Source organism: Polypterus senegalus, chromosome 1 (genome assembly GCF_016835505.1).
Source record: "Polypterus senegalus isolate Bchr_013 chromosome 1, ASM1683550v1, whole genome shotgun sequence".
Lineage (NCBI taxonomy): Eukaryota > Metazoa > Chordata > Cladistia > Polypteriformes > Polypteridae > Polypterus > Polypterus senegalus.
In genome coordinates this window covers 190,867,742-190,891,398 of record NC_053154.1, presented here as the reverse complement: position 1 = coordinate 190,891,398, position 23,657 = coordinate 190,867,742, and the positions used below count along the sequence as shown (strand labels likewise).

Sequence of the window (23,657 nt, the reverse complement as noted above, 5' to 3'; positions counted from 1 at the left end):
CACACAAACACAAGTGCGCACACAGATGCATGAACATGTGCGCCTGCACACACACAAACTAGACTAGCACAGACACACACACAGCCATTATATCATGATTTGACTGTAGAAAAGATGATAATAGAAACTTAAGCATGATTGTTAAATAATATAGTGTTTTATTCTCAAAAGAAAACAAAGCATAAATAATAAGAAATTTAACAAAAATAACATTATGGACACTGTGACAACAGCAAAATAAGTAGGGTGGAATGAAACTGTGAATACAAACTCCATTACGTATAGGATGAATTTGTCCTCTTATCACAATATTATAAACAATGCAGACACTTCTCATGACAGCAGCTTTTCACAGGAAGCTTTTGGCCTGAGATCCCTCTTCACTGGAAGTGCTACATGAATCTGTTTCCAAAATTTGCAGTTCAAATCAGAAGCCTTTTCTCCTCTCCACTTAATGACAGTCAGAGCTGAGCAGGCCCGCTTGAGCTCCTTCACTGCACTGGTGTTTTTCACTGCTTTGTATTGGACCAGTACAACCCGGATACTACCAGTAAGAGCCATATTACTAATACCAGCCTTCAGTTCTAGTAGCTCCTGTGTCCCTTGCAGCAGGTAATTGGGGCTCAACAAGACAATGAGACGGCGACTCTTCTTGATAAAGTTCAGTGTCTCATCAGTTATGGCTGAAGATCAAGGCATTAAAAGGTTAGTTGTGACAACTGTGCAAACAGGGAAGGCTATGTGTTTATCCCCAAAACCTCCCTCATCCTCACTAAATCAGACCCTTTAAAAACATCATTGTACAGAAGTCTGGAGTCAGCATCTGTATTGCAGAAACAGCCATTGTGTAATTCACATTCAGAGGGCTGTCAGTTCATCTTGTCGCAGGCACACAAAATACAGTTCAACACCAGACTTGACAATACTTTCATTGGTCAAATAAAGCAGAGCGCCAAGGTAGCTTTCCTGCCTAATATTCAGTTGTTTCAATTCATTCATTCAAAATGTCTACACCAAAAAATGTGTCTATTATATTTTTATATCAACAATCTATTTATGTTTTTGTCATAGCTGAAACTGTCTTCACATTAAAGTGTCAGTTTTCCACTACATTTATAGAGGTAGTAGGACGGTTCCAATTTTCAGACAATTTCATGGGCTTATTTGTATCTAGAGTAATCAGAAATGTTTGTCAATGAACTGTTTTTCTCTAGCTATATTAAACCCAAATCACTTTTTAAATCATTCAATTGAAAAAGTAATATTTAAAAACATTAAACAGAGTTAAACTGAAATACTTGCCATCTATCAGCACTAAACCCTAGCACTGAATCTTAACTAATCCATCAAGCCATAATTATGTGTGGCATTACAAGAAGCAACGTCAGGTGAAATCACCTTAAAATATTTGGGGAAATAGTAATTCTTGTTGCTAAGAAGTGCAGTAAATATAACACTAAATTAAAAAAAATTATCTTGCATGTTTTTAGGAGTATATACATATTGTGGCAGACAGCCGGGTCCCATGCCTGGCAGGGACGTCCCTGCTGCATCTGTTCCGGGGGAGCAGCCATGGGCAGCTCAGTACCTCCCCCGGGACGCTTGGTGGCAGCCTCCCTGGCGGATGGTGATCCCCCAGCCTGTCGCATTGCTCCATGGGAGATGGAGTCCTCCACAGCCTGGTTGGGGGCTTGGATGGCCGCTAGGGGAAGCTGCATGGAGTCAGCAGCCTAACTGGACGATTCTTTAGCCCCACCGGGAGGTGCAATCAGGACCAGGTGGTCAAACACCTGGAACACTTCCGGGTGGATTATAAAAAGGGCCAGCCACACCACTCAAGGGGCCAGAGTCGGGATGAGGAGGACTAAGCTTGAGAAGGAGTGGTGGAATAGGAGAAAGAGAGTATTTTGGTGGTAAATGTGCTTTGGGACTGTGTTGGGCTGTGTGGCACGGGGAAGGTGTGTCCCACAGCTGAAGAAAATTAATAAACTTTGTTATCACTTTGTACTTGCCTCTGCGTCAGTCTGTGCTGGGTTGGGCGCTTATATAGTGCCTTATTACAATATATACAAATAAAATGAAAGTGTTATGGTTATTCCAAGTGCCAGGAGATTAAAAGAAACATGTAGGGATAAAAAGGTATCCTGAAATGGACATCACTGAAATCTGGGCAATACTTACTTCCTCCAGGAAGGCTGTCACGGTCAAAAATGCACACTTTATAGCCAAATTCATTCTCTAGGACAGCGCGTAGTGTGAGCAGGACAAACTCTTCCTCTTCTGCATTCCGTGCATAAGAAATATAGACATCATACTCTTTTCCATCTGGCAAAATATAAAATACAGTTTTGAGTTTCAACACACATTAGTAAAAAAATCTGCAGGTAACCTCCAGTGTTGCAAATCTGATTGTTTTGCCTGCCCTAAATGTTACACACTAAAATACAAAGTCATGCAGTTTCTATCAACCTCTTACAAGGAAAGCTAAGAAAGCACTTAAATACATTATATTGAATACAGCAGCAGGTAAATGTAGTTACTTTAAAATGTCAGCTTTATATATTGGACATTTCTGTGAGTTCTGAATATGTGTCCTTTATAAGCTACTCTTCATATATCAATTTAAACTGCAATACATTTCAGATTAGGGAAAAATAAGTTTTGGCCTTATCACACACTTATAGTAGGGGGAAAGAAAGAGTTAGGAGCACCATGTTCATAAATCATGTCATATCATTTTCAAACTCTTAATCCATATCAGAGTCATGGCTGGGCTGGAGCCCATCCCAGCTAGCACAGGGTGTACACACACACACACACGCACACGCACACGCACACACACCCCACTCACCAAACACACACTTGGGACAATTTAGTTCACATAAACTGGACAATGCAAGAAATTTAGAAGAAAACCATGCAGACTCCACACAGGGAGGACTCAGATGCAAACTCTGGTCTCCTCTCTGACAGGCAACAGTGTCACCATGCCACCCATACAAAAATATAGACATACTATAACTTAGTAGCAGCAAATACCGGTAATGTCTGTGACAAAGTGTGGCAATATGTTATGAGTCATTCCTATGTCAGGAATGTTTTGAGAAGAGAAGAAAAAAATATAAAAGTACTAAAAGAGTGAGGAACAGAGAGGGAAGAAAAGTTAGACAAAACAAAAAAGGTGCAATATCAAAGCAGGTATGAAAGTTAACTATGCAAGACCACTAGGATTATTATTCTAAAGCTCAACAATCACAACACTACATATCTAATTTCTCTTCTTCTGAGATTGTTTTCCCTAAAAAATGTTTTCTTGCCCCTTTTTGTGGAACTGTATTTAACACTCTGTAACCTCTGTATTATGTGTTGTGGTCCCCGGCCGGAACGCCCAGGAGGAACCGGAGGAGGGCTTGTGCCTCCTCCAGACCGCGAGGGGTGTCCGCCCTGGATATGTTGGGGGCCTCGGGTAAAGGGCTTGGAAGCCCAGCCCTGTAGGGACCCGAGGCCACCGCCAGGCGGCGCCCCAGTGCCTGAATATCCCGGGAGCCCAGCACTTCCGCCACACCAGGGAGTCCTGGGGGGAAGACGACAGGGGATACCCGGACGGCTTCCGGGTGCGCAGCCGGCACTTCCGCCACACTGGGGCGTGCTTTCGGAGGAATGCCGGAAGCAGCTGGAGCCCATCCGGGTTCCCATTTAAGGGGCCGCCTCCCTCCAGTCATTGGCAGAAGTCGGGTGGAAGAGGACGGAGCTGGAGGGAGGACTAGAGGCGGCCAGGAGAAAGGCAGTAGAACTGTGTGGCCTGGACATTGGGGGAATCGCTGCTGGAGGCACTGGGGTTTGTGGATGCACGAAAACTGCAAACTGACTTGTAAATAAACGTGTGTTGGGTGAAATATGATGTCCGTCTGTGTGTGTCCGGGCCAGCGTCCACAGTGTATATACACAAACACACAACATACACAATGTAAAAAGCTGATGTTTATATCTTGGACATATGGTCAGTTCCATCATGTTATAGAAGCCATTTTCTCTTTATCTAGGAGCAGTGTAATCACATTTACATAATTACATCTGCTCAAATGTGACCATTTCACACTATATACTTAAATCATGATACCAGGAAAATACCGAGTGAGAGTAATGAAAGTTCAACAGAATTTGGTCTAGTCAGCCTGGGGGCCACAATTATCTATATATATAAAGGAGAGTTGGGATCCGAGAGACTGTGTTTGTGTGTTTGTGGAGGAATTGAGAGTTAAGGCGGGTGGGGGAATCACGTGATCATCTCCCCTTCCATTCACGTCATTTCATTTACTTCTTTTCTCTCTGAGCTGAGCTCCGCGGCTGACGCGGACTTGCCGTTTTTTTTCCTTAGTGTTTAGTCCTTTCTCCTTTACTAATTTACTGTTTAGTACACGCGGTACTTACACAGTCACTCATAAAAGGGGAGAAGACTCCGTGCAAGAAATGGGTATTGAAACTACCTTGCAATCAACGAGGCCATTAAACGGATCTCAAGAGAGGTCTTCTAGGTTGGAAAAAAAAACGCTTGGCTGCCAAAACCAGGCAGTTAAAAGAATCTGAAAAAGACAGGACGTCTAGATTGGAAAAGCCACGATCCGCTGCCAAAACTAGCTGGTTAAACGCGCAGCGAAGCGCGTCAGGTCTGCTAGTATAAACTACACTGTACTATTGGTCCTAAGGCTGGGTTTATACTTCACATGATGAAACACATACTCCTGTGGACGCTACTGCTACGCAAATGATGTATTGTTTATACTTGCGAGCGTACTTAACAGAAATCTGGAAGCTTCCACCAGGTGGGAGTGTTAGTTATCATCATGGTGATAAAACGATGTTCGGCTTCGCTGTGTAGAGAATTGCCTGAAACAGCCAATAAATTCCCTGTTTACCTTGCCACAATATCTCTGAAAAGGATTGATGTTTAATGATTACAACCATCAATCCAGCGATGCACCAATTCCAGCAAGCACTGGGCGCAAGGCAGAAACAATCCCTGGATGGGAAATCAGCTCATCGTAAGGTGAACACAAGCATGCACATACACCACCATCATTTTAGCATCACTAAATCCCCTAACCTGCATGTCTTTGGAAGGAAACCAGAGCATACTATGGGATCCCACCAGGAAAACATGCAAACTCCAGGCATGGAACACCAGGGATGTGACTCCCTACTGCAAGGCAGCAGTACTACTGCTCCACCACCGTGCTGCCCCCACATGTGTTATTATTAACAGAATTATTTAAATGAAGTTAATGATTTATCTATAAAATGTAACATACATGCTTTAACACATTTCATCATGAAAGTGATATCAAGTATAAATCTAAGGATTCTTAATGTGCAGACAGTTGGAATATCATAAATTTAATCTGTTCTGTGTGACATTTGCTGCCTGCCACTGCAATCAGTGCAGGAGGAAGCATGTAGTGATTAACAGTTGGGTCGGTTTTAAGGTTTACGACATTCTGTTTTAATGCCAAAATAAACTATGAGATTAGAGTCGAAATTTCTTTTTTTTTTTTTCCTTCATTGTCGCCCTAAATTTTTTTTTCTCTATGGCTCAAATATACTTCTGTACATTCTGATGCTGTTGCAAAGGTCAAAAAAAAAAAAAAAGACTAGCATTGCCACATAAAAAAGTATATATTTTTCTTTTCTCTATGTAAAATCTAGTTGTCAAAAAAAAAATATATATATATATATATATATATATATATATATATATATATATATATATACACGGAAGATAAGATAGGTGGGTTAGATAGAGAAGACCTTTTGGAAGGTACAGGGCTATTATTTACAATTTCCGGGAGTGCCATGGAAACAGACGCACTATTTAAATAGAGGCGGGAAAGGCAGGAGGGAAGAGAAAGAAAAGCCATCCCGAGTTTTATGGCGAAGGAGGAAAGGACATGACCATTCTAAGTCCAGGAAAAAGATTTGTTTTCAGGGAGCACCACAAGTCAACTGCAGTCTGGGGTGGCTACCTCGAAGATTCTGGATACACCGAGGATACCAGGAAAAGGATCAAAAACAGTGTGAGCGGTAAATATTTTTATTCTGGGATTGGCATGTCTGATGAACTGGACTATGGAGAAATAGTAAAATGAGAAAAACACTAAATCAAAAGGACGGAGGGGAAAGTTCCTCAGAGGGTGTTGTAAAAGTGTAATAATTATAGTTTTTTGTTTTTGCACTTTTTTTAATATTGTTTTATTATTATAAATCACCTTTCGGCGCTGTGGGAAGGGGTTAAAGGCAGGTTAAGGTTGTCCTGCAATCTTCAATTAAACTTAGTAAATAAAGTGTAGCGGAAATAATCGTTACAAGACAGCACAGAAGATGGTATGTGAGACCTTTACCACCATTACAATGGGGACTATGCAAAGCTTGTATTGCCTATTCAAGAAATAGATGAAGAAAAGTACCACTAATACATTTGTATGTGAGCATTTTAATCTGATGATTTGCTTTTCTGCATTGAATCATTCATCAAATATCGAAGTATGCACATTGATCCTGTAGGATCTGCAAAGTGGCTTGCTGTCATGTGTTGACAGCAAAGAGACTCTGATGACACATTCCAACTTGAACACAATGTTTTGATGGTAGTGCAACTTGCACACGCATTGTGTTAATTTTTGATAAATTGCTTAGAGGACACGTCAAATGAACACTGGGAACACGTGGCAGTCATAAGCATAGACATAAGCAAATCTTTTGGACAAAGACCAAGGTACACATGCAGGGAGCAAAGGAATCCAGCTATGGCACACTGCAAGCAGCACTACTATTACTGGAAGCCGTTACAAAAAAAGTAAATTTAATTACGCCATTTTTTCTTAGTAACACTGATCATTAGACCCAGCTAACACCAAATAGGAAAAAATCTAAGAATTAACCACAATACGAATCAGTTGAAGTATTACTATAAACATGCCTACCTGTATTGGCTTCATCTGTTCCAAAGTTGGCCCGGTAAAGCAGGACCAATTCTAACCAGTATACATGGTACACAATGATGAGAGACACCACAATAAATAGAGTGATTCCCAGCCCACATGCCAGTTCCACTGTATATGTAACTAAAAAAAAATATAAAAAATTAATTTAATAGATGTCTTCTCAAACCTTTTTTTGAAGAATTGTTATATTTTCTTGAAAAATGTTACTATGTTACTACCTTGTCAGCCTGCTATTCTTGAAATAATTTCACAGATTATGTTTGTTGGTAAAATTTCTGAAGTTTGTTTGGCAAACAATAATTTTAATTAATTGTTATGTATTCAGTCTAGCTACAGACTAGTACAAGATGATGAGACATGGTACAAGTTAGGATTTATCTTAAATAAGCAAATGGATTAATGAGAGGAATTTCAATTGACCACAAAACACTGCCATTTTTCCCAAAACACTGACAAGTGTTTCCCAGCATTTGTGGCATCACAACCCAGTTTTTCATATGTCAGTGTATTTGCGATCCACTGAGCGAAATTTAGTGCAATTATCAAAGCTGTGGTCCACGTGATCACCAGAATGTTTGGTGAATCAAGCATGTTTGTCAATGATTTCCCTTCTTGGTGAATCAAGCACACTCGTCAGAGCGGTGGTTGCGGAAGTCGTCCAGGATTAGCAGTGATCCACCTGCAATGCTGTCACTTTGAATCAAGTGCAATGGGGAAGTTTGGGGGCTTTCGTTCAGGACTGGCCGTGGCCCACCTGCAATGCCACCCACAGGTTGAAAAATGCTGGACTAAGCATTTAATAATAAAAAGACCAAAAAACAAAAGGCTCACCTCTCAGCTTCAAAAACGCCTGGCTGCTAACTTCTCCTTCATTATTTTTAGCAAAACAAACATAGTTGTGCTTTAAGTCTTCTTCTGTGAAATGCATAATTTTTAACAAAATTTTGATTGTCCGGTCATCCAATTCTGTTGACTCAAATCTGTAGGCCAAGTAAGTCAGAAATAAAAAAACTGGAATTAGATTCAAGTAAAACATAAAAACAGATCTACATTAATCTCAGTGTAAAAATAGTTTCCCTTTATCTGATGTTCTGCTTTGCACCAATAGCTGAGGCTGCTCTCTATATGCCACTATACAAAGACAGAGTATTGTACAGACAACCTGTGTGATTCAGTCTGAAATTACAGGATCAAAATACTATCTCCTAGGTAATTGACTGGCCAAGAGCATGTTAAATAACTCACTGCACTCGCACTCCCTTTCCAAAATAAATAAATAAGTAAACATATAATCTATAATAATAAAAGGCAAAGCCCTCACTGACTCACTCACTCACTGAGTCACTCACTCACTGACTCACTCATGATTAATTCTCCAACTTCCCGTGTAGGTAGAAGGCTGAAATTTGGCAGGCTTATTCCTTAAAGCTTACTTTCAAAAGTTAAGCAGGTTTCATTTCGAAATTCAACGCGTAACGGTCGACAACGTCCGCCATGGTGAACTTTCTTATTTATAGCCTCATCTTCACAAAATTTGGTAGGCGGCTTCCCTGCACTAACCGAAACCAATGTCCGTATTTATTTCGGTGGTATGACGCCACTGTCGGCCACCATATTGAAATTTTCAACGGTCTTTGTTACTTATGGGCCCATCTTCAAGAAATTTGATACGCAGGTTTCCAACGCTAACTAAATCCTACTTACGTACATATATATGTCCATAGCCTGCAGCTCGGTCACCGTGTGAGGCGGCGTTGGGTCCCCCATCCTCATGCCTCCCACGTTGTTGGCTGCCTGCTTATATAAGGCAGTCCGTCTCTCCGGTCTCTACATTCCCTTACTTGCTTTGCCACGGGATTCACGTCTCCCTGCTGATAACTGCAGCCTTTTTATTTAATCCACGGCTTCTCCGCTGTTTTATTGTTCGTTTATTACGATTATAGTTATTGTGTAGGTATTTTAGACTTGCTTTACATTGTTCAGGTACCCATTTCCTTTATCGTTCCAACCGTACCCCCATTAACATGTCTATTGAGGTGATCACCATCGATCAAAGAACTGTCACTTACCGAGTGGTTTCCATGCCCGGAGATGGAGCCTGCCTTTTCCATTCCCTTTGTTACATATTGCATGGCCATATCAGGCTCACTCTTGATATCCGGAGGAACATTGTGTCTTATGTATTGAATGACTGGGACAGGTTCAAGGTGTGGACTGATGATGGTACAGAAGATAGTTATACTACACAGGAGCACTATAAGAGTGAAATGCTTAAGCCCTTCACCTATGGTTCTGCATGTGAGTTGATGGCTGCAGCTGAATTGTTTGGTTGTCGCTTTCAAGTGTACCGAAATGGCCAAATATTTTCCACCTTTGGACAACTGCCAATGCCTCTTAAACATCTTAGATTCACAGATGACGATTTGGGTAGTGGACACTTTGATGTTTATGAATGTTTCAACTCTCAAAAGCTGGATGTGAAGTTATCAATGAAACCGGTTGTATGCTTACAATGCTTGACAGATGCCGAATGTCACTTCAACACAACAAGTCCTGCAAATACTAACGTAATTGAAACATGGTCATATTACAACCGGAGGGCCGTACTGACAACCGGAGGGCCGTACTGACAATGTGGTATACAAAGAGATCCTTAGTACTTTGCCACTGCGAAGCGCGGGTATTTTGCTAGTTATGTAAATAATTAGCAAAAAAAAAATAAAAAATTAAAGGAACACTTAAATCACACATCAAATCTTAAAATATTTAATTGGAAAATCTTTACAAGTGATACTGTGTAATTTATTGAGTACAAAATGATGTAACAACGGTCAATAGAAACCAATATCACCATACCATTGAGGGCTGGATTCAACATCACACCAAAAATCAAAGTCAAAAACTGAAGTCACAGGCTGATCCAACTTGCGTGAATTTCACCATAGCATTTTAAGCTGTGACTCAGTAGTATGTATGGTCCCCACATGTATGCATGCACTCCCAACAATGTCTGCGCATGCTCCTGATGAGACGGTGAATGGTGTCTGGGAAACCTCCTCCCAGAGATGCTAATTGGTAGTATCAGATGCACAGATACATAAGATCCCAGAAATTCTCATTTGGATTCAGGTCTGGGAAACATGCAGGAATAGTCAATGGCATCAATCCCTTCATTATCCAGGAACTACCTACAAACTCTGGCCAGATGAGACCGGGCGTTGTCATGCACTATGAGGGACCCAGGGCCCACTTCAACTGCATAAGGTCCGACAATGGCTCTGAGGATTTCATCCCGGTACCTAAAAGCAATCAGGGTACTGTTGCCTAGCACGTGAAAGTCTATGTGATCCTGTAAGGATATGCCTCCCCAGACCATCACTGACCTACCACCAAACCAGCCATTCTGGATGATGTTGTAGGCTGCATAATGTTCACCACAGCATCTCCAGACTCTTTCACGTTTGTCATATGCTTAGTGTCAACCTGCTCTCTTCTGTGAAGAGAATGGGGATTCAATGGTGGAGCTGCCAATTGTGGTATTCTGTGTTGAATGTCAATCACACTGCATGGTGATGTGTTGTAAGCACAGGTCCCACTAGAGGACACAGGGCCCTCATGCCACCCTTGGTGAGTTTCTTGGAGTTTTGTAATATTCTGGCAAGGCTCTTCCTGTTTCAAAGCAGCAGACACTGGTCCTGCTGCTGTGTTGATGCCATTCTGCGGCCCTGTCCAGCTCTCCTTGCATAATGGTCTGTCCCCTGGTATTTCCTCCATGCTCTTGAGACTGTGCTGGGAGACCCAGCAAACCTTCTTGCAACAGCATGTAGGGGTGTTCAAGCCTAGAGGATCTGGACTACCTGTGCAACCTCAATCGGCTGTAGGTACCCCCTCACACTACGAGTAGCGATAAGGACACCACAAAACACAAAACTAGGGAAGAATAAGTCAGGAAGCTGAGACAGTAATTGTCTGTGGCCACCACCTGAAAAATTATTCCCTTTTTGGGGGTTGTCTTTCTGTTGCCTCTCCAGTCCACCTGTTGTCCTTTTCATTTGCACCAAACCATAAAAAGTTGATTCACTTATGCTTCCTCACTGGACAGACTGATATCCCTGAAGTTTAATTGACTTGGTATTAGACTGTAATAATTAATTGTTCCCTTCTTTTTTGTTATCTGTCATAACATCAAAGCTATCATTATGTCACAAAAATCTTCTGATTTGAGTATGTGTCTATTGTCCAACCACAGTCACTGTACTTGATTCAAAATGTGTGCTGGAGGCACACATACCTTTTTTTTTTTTTTTTAAATACCACTCAGGGCTTTGCCCCCTCCACCTTGTCTCGTGGGATGTTAAAGTGTTTCTGAGAAAATTACGTCTCGATTATTTTATATAATAGAAAGATGTGTACTCAAATCATATTTTCTATGTGCATGTTGGTCCACATAGTGAATCACATACAGGCAAAGTAGTTTAAAAGCCAATTTTTTAAAATTTTTTATATACATTTATCATACCACATTCCAGTATTGTGCTCTTCACCCATGGCTTGCCTTGTCTACTTTGTACTGTTTTTTCTCCATGTAGAAATTAGTGCAGGCAGTGTGTTAAATACTCCAAATATGTGAAAAACATTTCTAGTGATTTTACATACAGTGGTGTGAAAAACTATTTGCCCCCTTCCTGATTTCTAATTCTTTTGCATGTTTGTCACACAAAATGTTTCTGATCATCAAACACATTTAACCATTAGTCAAATATAACACAAGTAAACACAAAATGCAGTTTTTAAATGATTCTTTTATTATTTAGGGAGAAAAAAAAATCCAAACCTACATGGCCCTGTGTGAAAAAGTAATTGCCCCCTGAACCTAATAACTGGTTGGGCCACCCTTAGCAGCAATAACTGCAATCAAGCGTTTGATAACTTGCAATGAGTCTTTTACAGCGCTCTGGAGGAATTTTGGCCAATTCATCTTTGCAGAATTGTTGTAATTCAGCCTTATTTGAGGGTTTTCTAGCATGAACCGCCTTTTTAAGGTCATGCCATAGCATCTCAATTGGATATAGGTCAGGACTTTGACTAGGCCACTCCAAAGTCTTCATTTTGTTTTTCTTCAGCCATTCAGAGGTGGATTTGCTGGTGTGTTTTGGGTCATTGTCCTGTTGCAGCACCCAAGATCGCTTCAGCTTGAGTTGACGAACAGATGGCCGGACATTCTCCTTCAGGATTTTTTGGTAGACAGTAGAATTCATGGTTCCATCTATCACAGCAAGCCTTCCAGGTCCTGAAGCAGCAAAACAACCCCAGACCATCACACTACCACCACCATATTTTACTGTTGGTATGATGTTCTTTTTCTGAAATGCTGTGTTCCTTTTACGCCAGATGTAACGGGACATTTGCCTTCCAATAAGTTCAACTTTTGTCTCATCAGTCCACAAGGTATTTTCCCAAAAGTCTTGGCAATCATTGAGATGTTTCTTAGCAAAATTGAGACGAGCCCTAATGTTCTTTTGCTTAACAGTCGTTATGCCTTGGAAATCTGCCATGCAGGCCGTTTTTGCGCAGTCTCTTTCTTATGGTGGAGTCGTGAACACTGACCTTAATTGAGGCAAGTGAGGCCTGCAGTTCTTTAGACGTTGTCCTGGGGTCTTTTGTGACCTCTTGGATGAGTCGTCTCTGCGCTCTTGGGGTAATTTTGGTAGGCCAGCCACTCCTGCGAAGGTTCACAACTGTTCCATGTTTTTGCCATTTGTGGATAATGGCTCTCACTGTGGTTCGCTGGAGTCCCAAAGCTTTAGAAATGGCTTTATAAACTTTACCAGACTGATAGATCTCAATTACTTCTGCTCTCATTTGTTCCTGAATTTCTTTGGATCTTGGCGTGATGTCTAGCTTTTGAGGTGCTTTTGGTCTACTTCTCTGTGTCAGGCAGCTCCTATTTAAGTGATTTCTTGATTGAAACAGGTGTGGCAGTAATCAGGCCTCGGGGTGGCTACGGAAATTGAACTCAGGTGTGATACACCACAGTTAGGTTATTTTTTAACAAGGGGGCAATTACTTTTTCACACAGGGCCAATGTAGGTTTGGATTTGTTTTCTCCCTAAATAATAAAAACCATCATTTAAAAACTGCATTTTGTGTTTACCTGTGTTATATTTGACTAATGGTTAAATGTGTTTGATGATCAGAAACATTTTGTGTGACAAACATGCAAAAGAACAAGAAATCAGGAAGGGGGCAAATAGTTTTTCACACCACTGTATGGTTCTACCTAACATCATGATCCATGGAACCTGTAGAGTCGAGTGATTGTAGCAAGGGCTACTTTTCATCTATTGCATTTTATGTTGTTGTATTTTATGCCAACTACAGAGAGAGAGATTTACACTGAATGGTGTATGTTGGTCAAGTGTGCAAATAAGAAGTTCCACTATACTTCGTACACATAACAATAAATCTCAACTGAACTGATTAAACAACATTACACTTTTAATCAAAGCCTTAGATTTTTGAAAAAGGCAAGGCCATCTCCATGTCGATACTAAGTTCATAAATGCAATTAACACTTAGTATTCCACACTTTAGCCGGTGCATTACGTGCACTCACAATAAAAAATACTGGGAATTTGAAAAAGGTAGATTAAGTGATAGAGCCAAACCATGATGAAAGAGACAAGTGCCAGTAAACAATTATCAAATTTTTAGCTGTATGTAGAGTCAACCTTGCAGAAGACATAGAAAGTAAAAGAATAACTGAGGACAATGCTTTTTAAGTAAGTAAAAGAAATATGTAATGTTCACTGTTTCTTCTTAGTAGACATTTACTAAAGCCCATGATATGATAAGGTATATCAACTGAATAATGTTTAATCTTTATAGTATTATTTAACACCACTGTTGATGCTGTCCCATGTTAATACTGAATCTGGCAGCAATATCTATGTATCCCCTATTACCCTCCCTGTACAAATGCCTTCCAGAGTCCATGATTAAAAAACTTCAATGCCAACAGTTTTTCATATTTGTCTATGATCTTTCTTATCACATGTACTAAAAGACTAGGAGTGACTGTGGCACTTCTTTTGCTTATTATTATCTAGTTGTCTACAGAACAGTGCTATAAATTTATACCTGGACATCAACATTCATTATAGTTAATAACAGTTCTTGAAGATATTTTTTAAGATGAACCAAACCCTTGAAACAGATTTAAACATTCTAGAACTAATTAAAGATGCTTCATTTTCAAACTCAGCTTCATGTGGTAAATTAATATTTGCCATGATTGTGAACAAATCAAATGACTTCTGAAATACTGAATTTATCCTTTAAAGGAATACTCCACCCATGTTACTTGCCCAATGAAACTTGTAGTGGTGGCAGATAAAATACTTAATCTTAAGTTTTATTGAAGAATGGAGGGAAAAAAGTTTAAGATATAATAAGAGTCAATGTGACATTTCTTTTTTCTATGGACATTTTTTACATTTTTGGGTGGCATTTCCTAAGAAAATGAACAGTAATAAAACAGAAATCTTCATAAACAAACTCTACAAATCTCTACACAGTTCTTTTGAAATAAAAGTTACTGTTAAATATTCCAGTCATATTCTAATACCCCATCCATATAAAAATAAATATAATGGAAACATTACTTTTGAGAAGGACTTTATTCAATTCTGAGCATGATAAAAATGAATAACCAAAGTTCCAAAAATGGCCACATGATGTCACTAAATTGGCAAGATTATTGAGTCCAACATTAAATAAGAAAACCTCAATTCTGCCTTCTTTTGCAACATGTTGAATGGTAGCTCAAAACATAACACAATTTTCATCATTATGCAAATTTTAAAATGTTATGAATAATAACTAATAAAAAAAGCTAAAAACTTTCACTTTTTGTCCCTAGCAGAGGCAATATTCAATTAAAACTGGAGGTTGGATTACCTTTAATACAGAGCAAGTCAACATAAGTCAACATTATTGAAAAGCATTTGGTAAACAACTATTAGATTCATAATTGACTAAATGAAAACAGCATTGCTAAGGGCAAGAAATTTACTTGGTGAAAGAATGCTGGAATTCTTAAAGGAATTTTGAAGTATATAGCATTACATGCTGTAGTACACAGATCTCAAATTCCAGTCTTAGAGTGCCGCAGTGGCTGCAGGTTTTCATTCTAACCCTTTTCTTAATTACTGACCTGTTTTTACTGCTAATTAACTTCTTTTGAATTAATTTTAACTGACTTGTTTTTTAAGATTTGTTCCCTGGAATTTCTTCATTTCTTTCCTTAAACAGAAATGAAATGTGATGTGAGTGAGCCAACAGAAGACCAACTAAGTCAAGTCCTCAAACTCCAACCAATTTCACTTCAACCAGTTGCTTAATTAGGCGCTGAGTCTTGTTAATAAAACTTGTTCTTTAATTACATGGCTTGTTGCTGCTCCCATTGTGCAATAGCAAACATTTTCAGAATTGTTGATTTTTTCCTTTACTTTTAAAAGAGAACTGTTAAAATGTTTTGGGGACTTGAGCAAATCAACATTCCTGAGACCTCCACTCTTTTTATTTTCAGATATTGTATGATGGTCACAGTTTGCTGGTCATGTTTTGGTTTATTTTGTATCTCATTATTGTTTGGATGCTAATTAAGGAAAAAGAAACAATTACTGGGCCTGAGTCTTCAAGAACATGTCAATTAAAATGAATTCAAAAGACGTTAATTAGCAGAAAAAAACAGGTCACTAATTAAGAAAAGGGTTAGAATGAAAACCTGCAGTCCTCCAGGACTGGAGTTTGACATCCCTGCTGTAGTACACCGCAAAAATGCATATGTAAAAAACAGACAAAAAAAATTTTAATATGAGTTGTTTTGCTTGTATTTAGCAAAATAATCTGCCAAAGGGGTAAGCAAAATTTACTTGATAAGACATCTTAAATTAAGCTAAATAATCATAAATATAAATTGTTTGATAAGTCAATAATTATTACAATATGGAAAACTACACTTAATGTCACAATCTAAATAATTTTCACTTGGCTTAGATTTCATTTTTTGCAGTGTATATAATATATGGTCAAGTATGCAGTAAAGGCCAGGGCTACAAGAAAATTAAGTAATATGGGTAAGCTCAGATACCAAATTACTGAAAGAAGGGTATTCTGCTAGAATTCCTTTTTACCAATCTTTTGCACGTGAAAATGTATTTAAACAACAAATACACAATAAATGCTTGTTACTTGTTTTGTTGTTTACTTAAAAAACATTTTGGATTTCAAGGTTCAAGTAAATGGTTTCTGGTTCAAGTACAATTAAAACAATATATTATGTATGTGTTGTACCAATTAATCTCTGGCTGATAATGGAAGTAAATTTTTAATCTTTCCTAAGAAGACTGAGACTAGAAGAGTGAGTCAGTGTGGCTAAGAAGACCACAAAACTTACAGCTGTAAAACACAGCCCATAAAATTAAACCCACAACAGAGGCTACAAAAAGAAAACAAACCTTGAACTAAGCTGGTATCTTTCAGTTGTGAATGGTTCCAGCTTCTTTCCATCAACAGTCCACCAGGCATCAGTTGGTGAATTCATCAAGAAGGGAAAATAGACGTGGCATAACAGTTCAGCTGTGTCACCTTAAGAAAGAAATAAAAGCATATTCAGTTATTACTGAATAGCATAGACGAACCATCTTCTGTAAATTGTTGTCCAAGTAAGAGAAAAGTCAAATGTACAGATGTGTGGACAAAAATGATCTGTCTGTCACACAAGTGCTTGGAACACAGGATACAATTATATTAGTAAAGCTCCTTGTCATCTATGAAAATTAAAAAGATTAAACAGTTAATAATAATAAAAAAAGTTGGTTATTACCTAGACTGACTTTGACCACCTCTTGGTCCTTATTTGGATGATGAATCACAGGTTTCCTTTTACTGGGCATTCCTTGAAACATAAGACAGCAAAAGGGAAAAGATCACACCAGTTAGTTTCAATCCCCAGAAACACACACTTGTTATAAATCTCAGGCTTCCCTTATGATACCCTAAAACTTACTGAAGAATAAATGAAAATGAAAATTCTGCATGTAAACAAAGTAGATGCTTTCAGTAATGCTAAAAGAGGGATACATAATAGGAAATTCATGATACCTTCTAAATGATAGAGCATGATATGCAACAACTACTCCCATGAGCATCATAATAAAATGGATAAATGGGCAATCAGCTAATTAGGTTAATCTACTAAAATGTTCACTTGGTGTAAACTGTTTTGTAGAAGAGCTGCAAAACTATGGGGACACATCCATATTACTATTAAATTATACCCCCTTTGCATCAGGAGCCCCAAAAGCCCTTAAAAATAAAGGATTCTTACCAACTACTCGAACTGTTGTGGTCCTAGTCAAAACATGTGACTTGTTGTGTAGTGTGTAATTAACAATGCATGTGTAGTTTCCCGCATAGTCCTTTCTCATAATGTAGATAACAAATCTGTCACCTATTACTTGCTTTTCAAAAGACTGGTCTTTCAGGGGCTGACAGTCCTGTAAGTACAGATATAGAGGATTCCACAATTACAATAATACATATCATTAAAATACTTCTGCTATTTCACAACCTTTATTTAAATTGTACTTCTCTTCTACCACCTGAGACTGACATGTCAATGTCATTCTTTTGTGTTGAAGTAGAAGGAGGGCTAAGAGATGCTAAATGTTGAGCTCTATGCCTGTGCAGAAGTTAATTAAAATACAACTTTTGTTCTGAAAAACTTATTTTTGGTTGTTGCTAATGGGTCGTGCAGCACTTTTCATAGCTTTTTTTCCCCATCTCTTTCTTTTGCGGTTTCTTTTGCCCACACATACTGTAGCAAACATAGCTGGGTTTATGAAAAGGCACTTGTGTTTAAACCTGCAGTGTGTATGAAAAGCAGTGAAAAGTGGCAAGAGACAATAGCAAGACAATGAGTAAATAACCAGTTTCAAGGCAGTTAAAAGGAACTATGATTTCTTAGGGGGAATAAATGATAATAAGAATAACTAGATAGAGTAATACATAGCACACAAAGGCATATAATAAAAAATTTAAGTACAGTGTAGATGACAGGTTGGACTTGAAAATAAACAAGTCAAATAGAGAGGCTCCACATTAGAAAAAAAATCTAGTGAGGAGCAGGGAAAGCAGGGGTTGAAACCAGCAAGTCAATAAGCACATAACCTCCATCATAACAGCAGGTAATATTCTGTTTTATTAGTGAGAAGGAAGTAGGGTGTAAAAAATATTACTTGAACAGTTCATAACTCTCATATCAGTGAGAGGTAGGGCTAGCAAGAGAAAGAAAACATAAGTGTTCATTAATATGGAGAAACACATTTTAAGTACAACTAGAGTAGGCATAGGCACAGAGCATGAAAGTAAGGAGGCAGTAAGAAGAGCACAAAGTTAGGAAAACAGTCAGCTAGTGAAGGAAGTAGAGGAAAAGTAAAGTTTAGTAACTTCAAAGAAGGACACACATTAGGCAGTCATGGGGTGAGAGTACTACAGGAGATTATGGGACCAGCAGTGTTAACTAACTGCTGTAATTTCTTTATGGATAATTAATTTAATTTTAATAATTTTAGTTGAGTAAATTCTAATATAAAGCCACTGAACAGTTCAGTAATCCAAATCTAAATTTTAAAAATAGCTGTCCTTAACATTAAGTCCTATTTGATGTTCAGCTTTTAGGAAGATGGCTTGGACAAGTTGGGTATACATAATGGATATATCTGCAGGAGATCACAACTAATCCTGCACTTTGAACTGAGGGTCACTGAACTAGAGGAGATGGGTCGCCTAGAACATTAGAACAATCTAGACGAGAACAGGCTATTTAGCCCAAAAAAGCTCACCATTCCTATCCACATAATTCTTCTAAAATAACATAGTCTAGTTTTGAAAGTCCCTACTGTCTACCACACTACTTAGTTGCTTATTTCCCGTGTGTATGGTTCTCTGTGTATAGAAAACTTCCTAATGTTTGTACGAAATTTACCTGGAACGAGTTTCCAACTGTGTCCTGTGTTCTTGATGAACTTGTTTAAAATAGCAGTCTCGATCCACTGTACTAATTAACTTCATAGTTTTAAACACTTCAACCATGTCTCCTCTTAATGTTCTTTTGTTTTTTACTGAAAAGGCTCAACTCTTTTAATTTTTCCTCATAAATCATCACCTGTAGCCCTGGAAACAGCCTAGTCGATCTTCTCTGGACATTTTCCTAGCACTGTTATGTCCTTTCTGTAGTCTATAGACAAAAACTGTATACAGTACTCCAGATGGGGCCTTACAAGTGCATCATAAAGCTTGAGAAAAACCTCCTTGGATTTGTATTCTACACATCGTTCTATATAACCTAACATTCTGTCAGCCTTATTTAATGGCACTGGCAGTTGATAGTGTCATATCCACTATGACTCCTAAATCCTTCATTATAAAGTGTACTTTTGATTAACAGACCTCCCATTGTGTATTCAAACTGAACATTTTTACTTCTTACATATAATATTTTAAATTTACTTACATTTATTTTTATGTGCCACAAACCTGCCTAAGCCTGTATGCTGTCCAATCCCTCTGTAATGATTCAACAGATTCTGTATTATCAGCCACCTATTTGGTCTCATCTGCAAACTTAACCAGCTTGTTACTTATACTCCTCTCCAAATTATTTATATTCATTAAAAACAGCAGCTGCCCTAGAGTTGACCCCTGTTGAAAACCAACTCTTAACAGCAGGCAATTCTGACAGGTTTGGAGTAGAGAATTCGCAGGCCTGCCCTGCTTGTCTGTAAAGAAGATAGTGTGCACTGTTAAGGTAGTAGGGGAACTACCAGACAGGTACTTCAGACCAGACAGGTATGTGGCTCACAGTCAAATGTGGGGGCAAAATAATGAGCATCATCCCCAGAATTGTCAAACTGTTTTCAAGGCCTTACAGAGCTCAACAGTGACTTTAAAAAATCTGAGATAGCAGATAGGTATAAGGAGTACCAAGTTTTAAGTAAGGCAGAGGGAGTAATGGGTGCTCAGGTGGGAGATCTCCCTGGAAGGGAAGATATTCGCTTTGAGATATAGCGGATCATAATTATGATAATATAGCAATTAACAGAAATTAACAAAATAACAACGAGATAGGAATAAGTGTGGCATTGATGGTTACAATTTTTAGGAAAGATAGAAAAAAGGCAGGGAGGTTGTTATTTGTGTAAAACAAAGTATAAAGGCATGCTTCTTCTTCAATTGGATGATGAAATACACCATAGTAAGGATGTCTGAATTTGACTAGAAAGCATTAAGGATCTAGGACTTTCTTTGTTATAGACAACCCAATGCAGACAGTAGTGGATTTTTTTCATAAAATGACAAAGACAGGTTTAAAGGAGAATACTATGTTATAGTCATGGGGGACTTTAACTACCCAGTTATTAACTGGGCAAACATAAAAAGTGGAGTGCAAAAGCAGACATTTTTAGAAATTATCAGTGACTGTTTTTTAGCACAGTATGTTAAAATACCAAGGAGAAGATGCCTGTTTAGATTTAGTATTTTGTAATAATCAGAATTGATTTCAGGGTGTAGAGTTGATTGAACAACTAGGGTCAAGTAATATAATACATTTTACAATATTCTGGTCAAGTGCTGATGCAAAAACTAAAAGTTAAATTTAACCTGAGTATGGCAAATTTTGAGCAAATGTGGCAAAGACTAAAAAAGATAAACTGGGATATGCTTTTAAATGTAGAAACAGTCAAGGAGAAGTAGTACCAGTTTAAAAAGGTTTTACAAAAAATGCAGGACAGCAGTAAAAAAATTAAAGGAAACTCTGCAGTGGGTAAGTAATGAGATAAAAAAAGAGGAGGAGGAGGATGAGGAGGAGGAGGTTGAGAGCACAACACTGAATACTCCCAACTTCCTTATCTGTAAAGGAAAATACAGCTCCATAAGGCATATGCAGGATGACTAATAACTCTAGCATTAACTGTAGGACATGTGAGAGCAACTATTATAAAGGATATTAAGGAAGCTAAAAGTCATTTAGAGAGAAATATTACAGAAAAGGTGAAAGATGACCAAAAGAAATTCTTTGTAAAATAACAGTCATGGAGGAGGTGAAGTGTATCAGGAACACAAGGGGAGAATTAAAATATACAAACTGAAAAAGCAAATGCTCTAAACTTGCATTTTTGGATTCTCCCTGTGTCTTCACATGTGAAGAACTAGATAACCTCCAAGTAGTAACTGGGACACTAAGGAGTTGCTGAGTGATTTGGAAATTATGGAGGAAGAAGTACTGCTTAGGTTAAAAAGGCTGAAATCTAACAAATCACCAAGCCCAAATAACATTTATCCTCGCGTGACTGAGGAAGTTAGTGAGTACTATATATATATATATATATATATATATATATATATATATATATATATATATAAACACTTCGAACATAGTTTTTGAAAGTCACTGCACACTGGGGAAATTTCTAAGTGCTGGGAAACACAAATATTTCCTCTTATACATAAAGAGTAATCGGGTAGACTCAAATAACTATAGGTCAGTAAGCTTAATGTGCTTCGTGGGTAAATAAATGGAAGTAACGATTTTAAAAAGACTAAGAATAACATGACAAAAACAGGTGTTTTAAGGAACAGTCAACATGGGTTCAAAAGGAGGAGGTCATGTTTTACTAATATACGGAATTCTATAGGGAAGGAACACAAGGATATTATCAGAGAAGTGCGTATAATATTATATACCTTGATTTTCAGAAAACATTTGATAAAGTCACACAGGAGAGGTTTGGCATCAAACTAAAATAAGTAGGAGTTTAGGGTGTAGTGTGTAGACGTGTAGAAAATTGGCTAAAATACAGAAGGCAAAGGGTTAGGGTTGAGGAACCTTATCAGAACTAGATGATGTTAAAACTGGTGTCCCACAGGGGTCAGTGCTAAGGCCACTGCTGTTTTTAATATAAATATATACAGGTCAAATTCAATTTTTATTAATTCATTTTATTTATTTTTTTCTTCCTGGCTAATTTAATCTCGTTAGCATTGTATTTTATTTAAAAAAAAAAAAAAGTTGCATTTTTTTGGCATGAAAAATTACATTAATATTAAATCTCAAAAGAATAATAATAATACAAATAATAATGTTAATGATGAATAAAAATAAAAATTTGAACTGAATAAGAATAACAAAAATAATAACAGTAATAATTATACTGCTAATAATGCCAAAAAAGTATATCTAGTATAAAAATTGTCCATGGTCAGCACCAATAATGTAGCAACACCGTGCTGATTGTATTTCTGATCAAACATTGTCCCTTTCCCTACCTACAGAACCAAATTCAAATTGTATCCCATATTAGATTCACAAAGCTCATAAAACTTTATGTCAAATCTTGCTCTTTTTGATGCAATGTACTGTATCCATGACAGTCTGCCATTATAAGCCATGAGACTTTCATAGATGCTGGCATCATGGTCTGGAAAGTAAACGCTCTGAAATTTTGCTACAATGACCTGGTATATCTCCCAAATATTTTGCAGTTTGGGTGCTGGATGGGTACTCTCATCAAAGTCTTCATTGTTGGTAAAGTGCAGATATTTCATAAATAGTGAAAACCTACACTCAGACATAATGGAAGCACTGACTGCACTTTTACAGCCTGAGTGATTCTCGGTTCTAATGCTTATACAAGGTGCATTTGTATAGTTTCCCAAGTGACACTCGGGACAAACGCTTTTAGCACGGTTCTTGCAGCCAGAATAATGTTCGGGTCTAACTAAGAAGGTTAATATACTAATGTAAATCTTCTATACTAATAAAAGGAAAAGCCCTCACTCACTCACTCACTCACTGACTCACTGACTCATCACTAATTCTCCAACTTCCCGTGTGGGTGGAAGGCTGAAATTTGGCAGGCTCATTCCTTACAGCTTCCTTACAAAAGTTGGGCAGGTTTTATATCGAAATTCTACGCGTAATGGTCATAACTGGAAGCAGTTTTCTCCATTTACTGCAATGGAGATGAGCTTCAACGCCGGGGGAGTTTCGTGTGACATCATCACGCCTCCCACGTAATCACGCAGTACATAGAAAACCAGGAAGACCTCAAAAAAGTGCTCAAGAAAACATGCATTATATAATTGAGAAGGCAGCGAAACAATAAGAAGCGAGCGAGTGACATATACAACCATATTCATGAGTTCTGCTACTTCGGAAACAAAGCACGATGTAAACCTACACTTTAAATTAAGTTCATAGACAGGCTGCCGCTGGCGTTTGTAATTTAGTGCCTGCCCATATAAGGCCGTCCGTCAGCGGAAATCCAATAGCAAACTCCACTAAATATTCACGGGTGAAGGACTGTGTTTATGGAGAGGAAGATGAGATGGTCAGGGTGGTGTTTGACACAAACTCAGCGAAACTGCGAGAGAAAGTTTTAAGTGCCAGGACTAAGGTAACATTAAATAAAGCTATGGACATAGCACGAGATGGCACCAGCACAGCTGGGAACCTTCGATGCAAGTACACCGAGCGGCTCACGTGAACTGACGCTGTGCACAGATAAAAAGCAACAGTTCCAAAGAGCTGAA

The 23,657-nt window shown here is 38.3% G+C and overlaps 1 protein-coding gene across 4 annotated transcripts in view; it reads right to left on the bottom strand.

Annotated features, from left to right (window-relative positions):
* Positions 1–23,657, bottom strand: part of LOC120537032 (interleukin-1 receptor accessory protein) — a 68,403-nt gene that overhangs the window by 5,068 nt on the left and 39,678 nt on the right. For 3 of the 4 annotated variants that reach the window (XM_039765638.1, XM_039765656.1, XM_039765647.1), the window contains exons 5-10: positions 17,392–17,560; positions 16,888–16,959; positions 16,520–16,649; positions 7,830–7,978; positions 6,978–7,118; positions 2,182–2,325 (exon numbers count right to left, since the gene is read on the bottom strand). In XM_039765638.1, the coding sequence (XP_039621572.1) occupies positions 2,182–2,325; positions 6,978–7,118; positions 7,830–7,978; positions 16,520–16,649; positions 16,888–16,959; positions 17,392–17,560 (805 nt within the window). Of the gene's footprint in view, positions 1–135; positions 684–2,181; positions 2,326–6,977; positions 7,119–7,829; positions 7,979–16,519; positions 16,650–16,887; positions 16,960–17,391; positions 17,561–23,657 lie in introns of those variants that run through there. The other variant, XM_039765661.1, reaches the window with a different exon arrangement.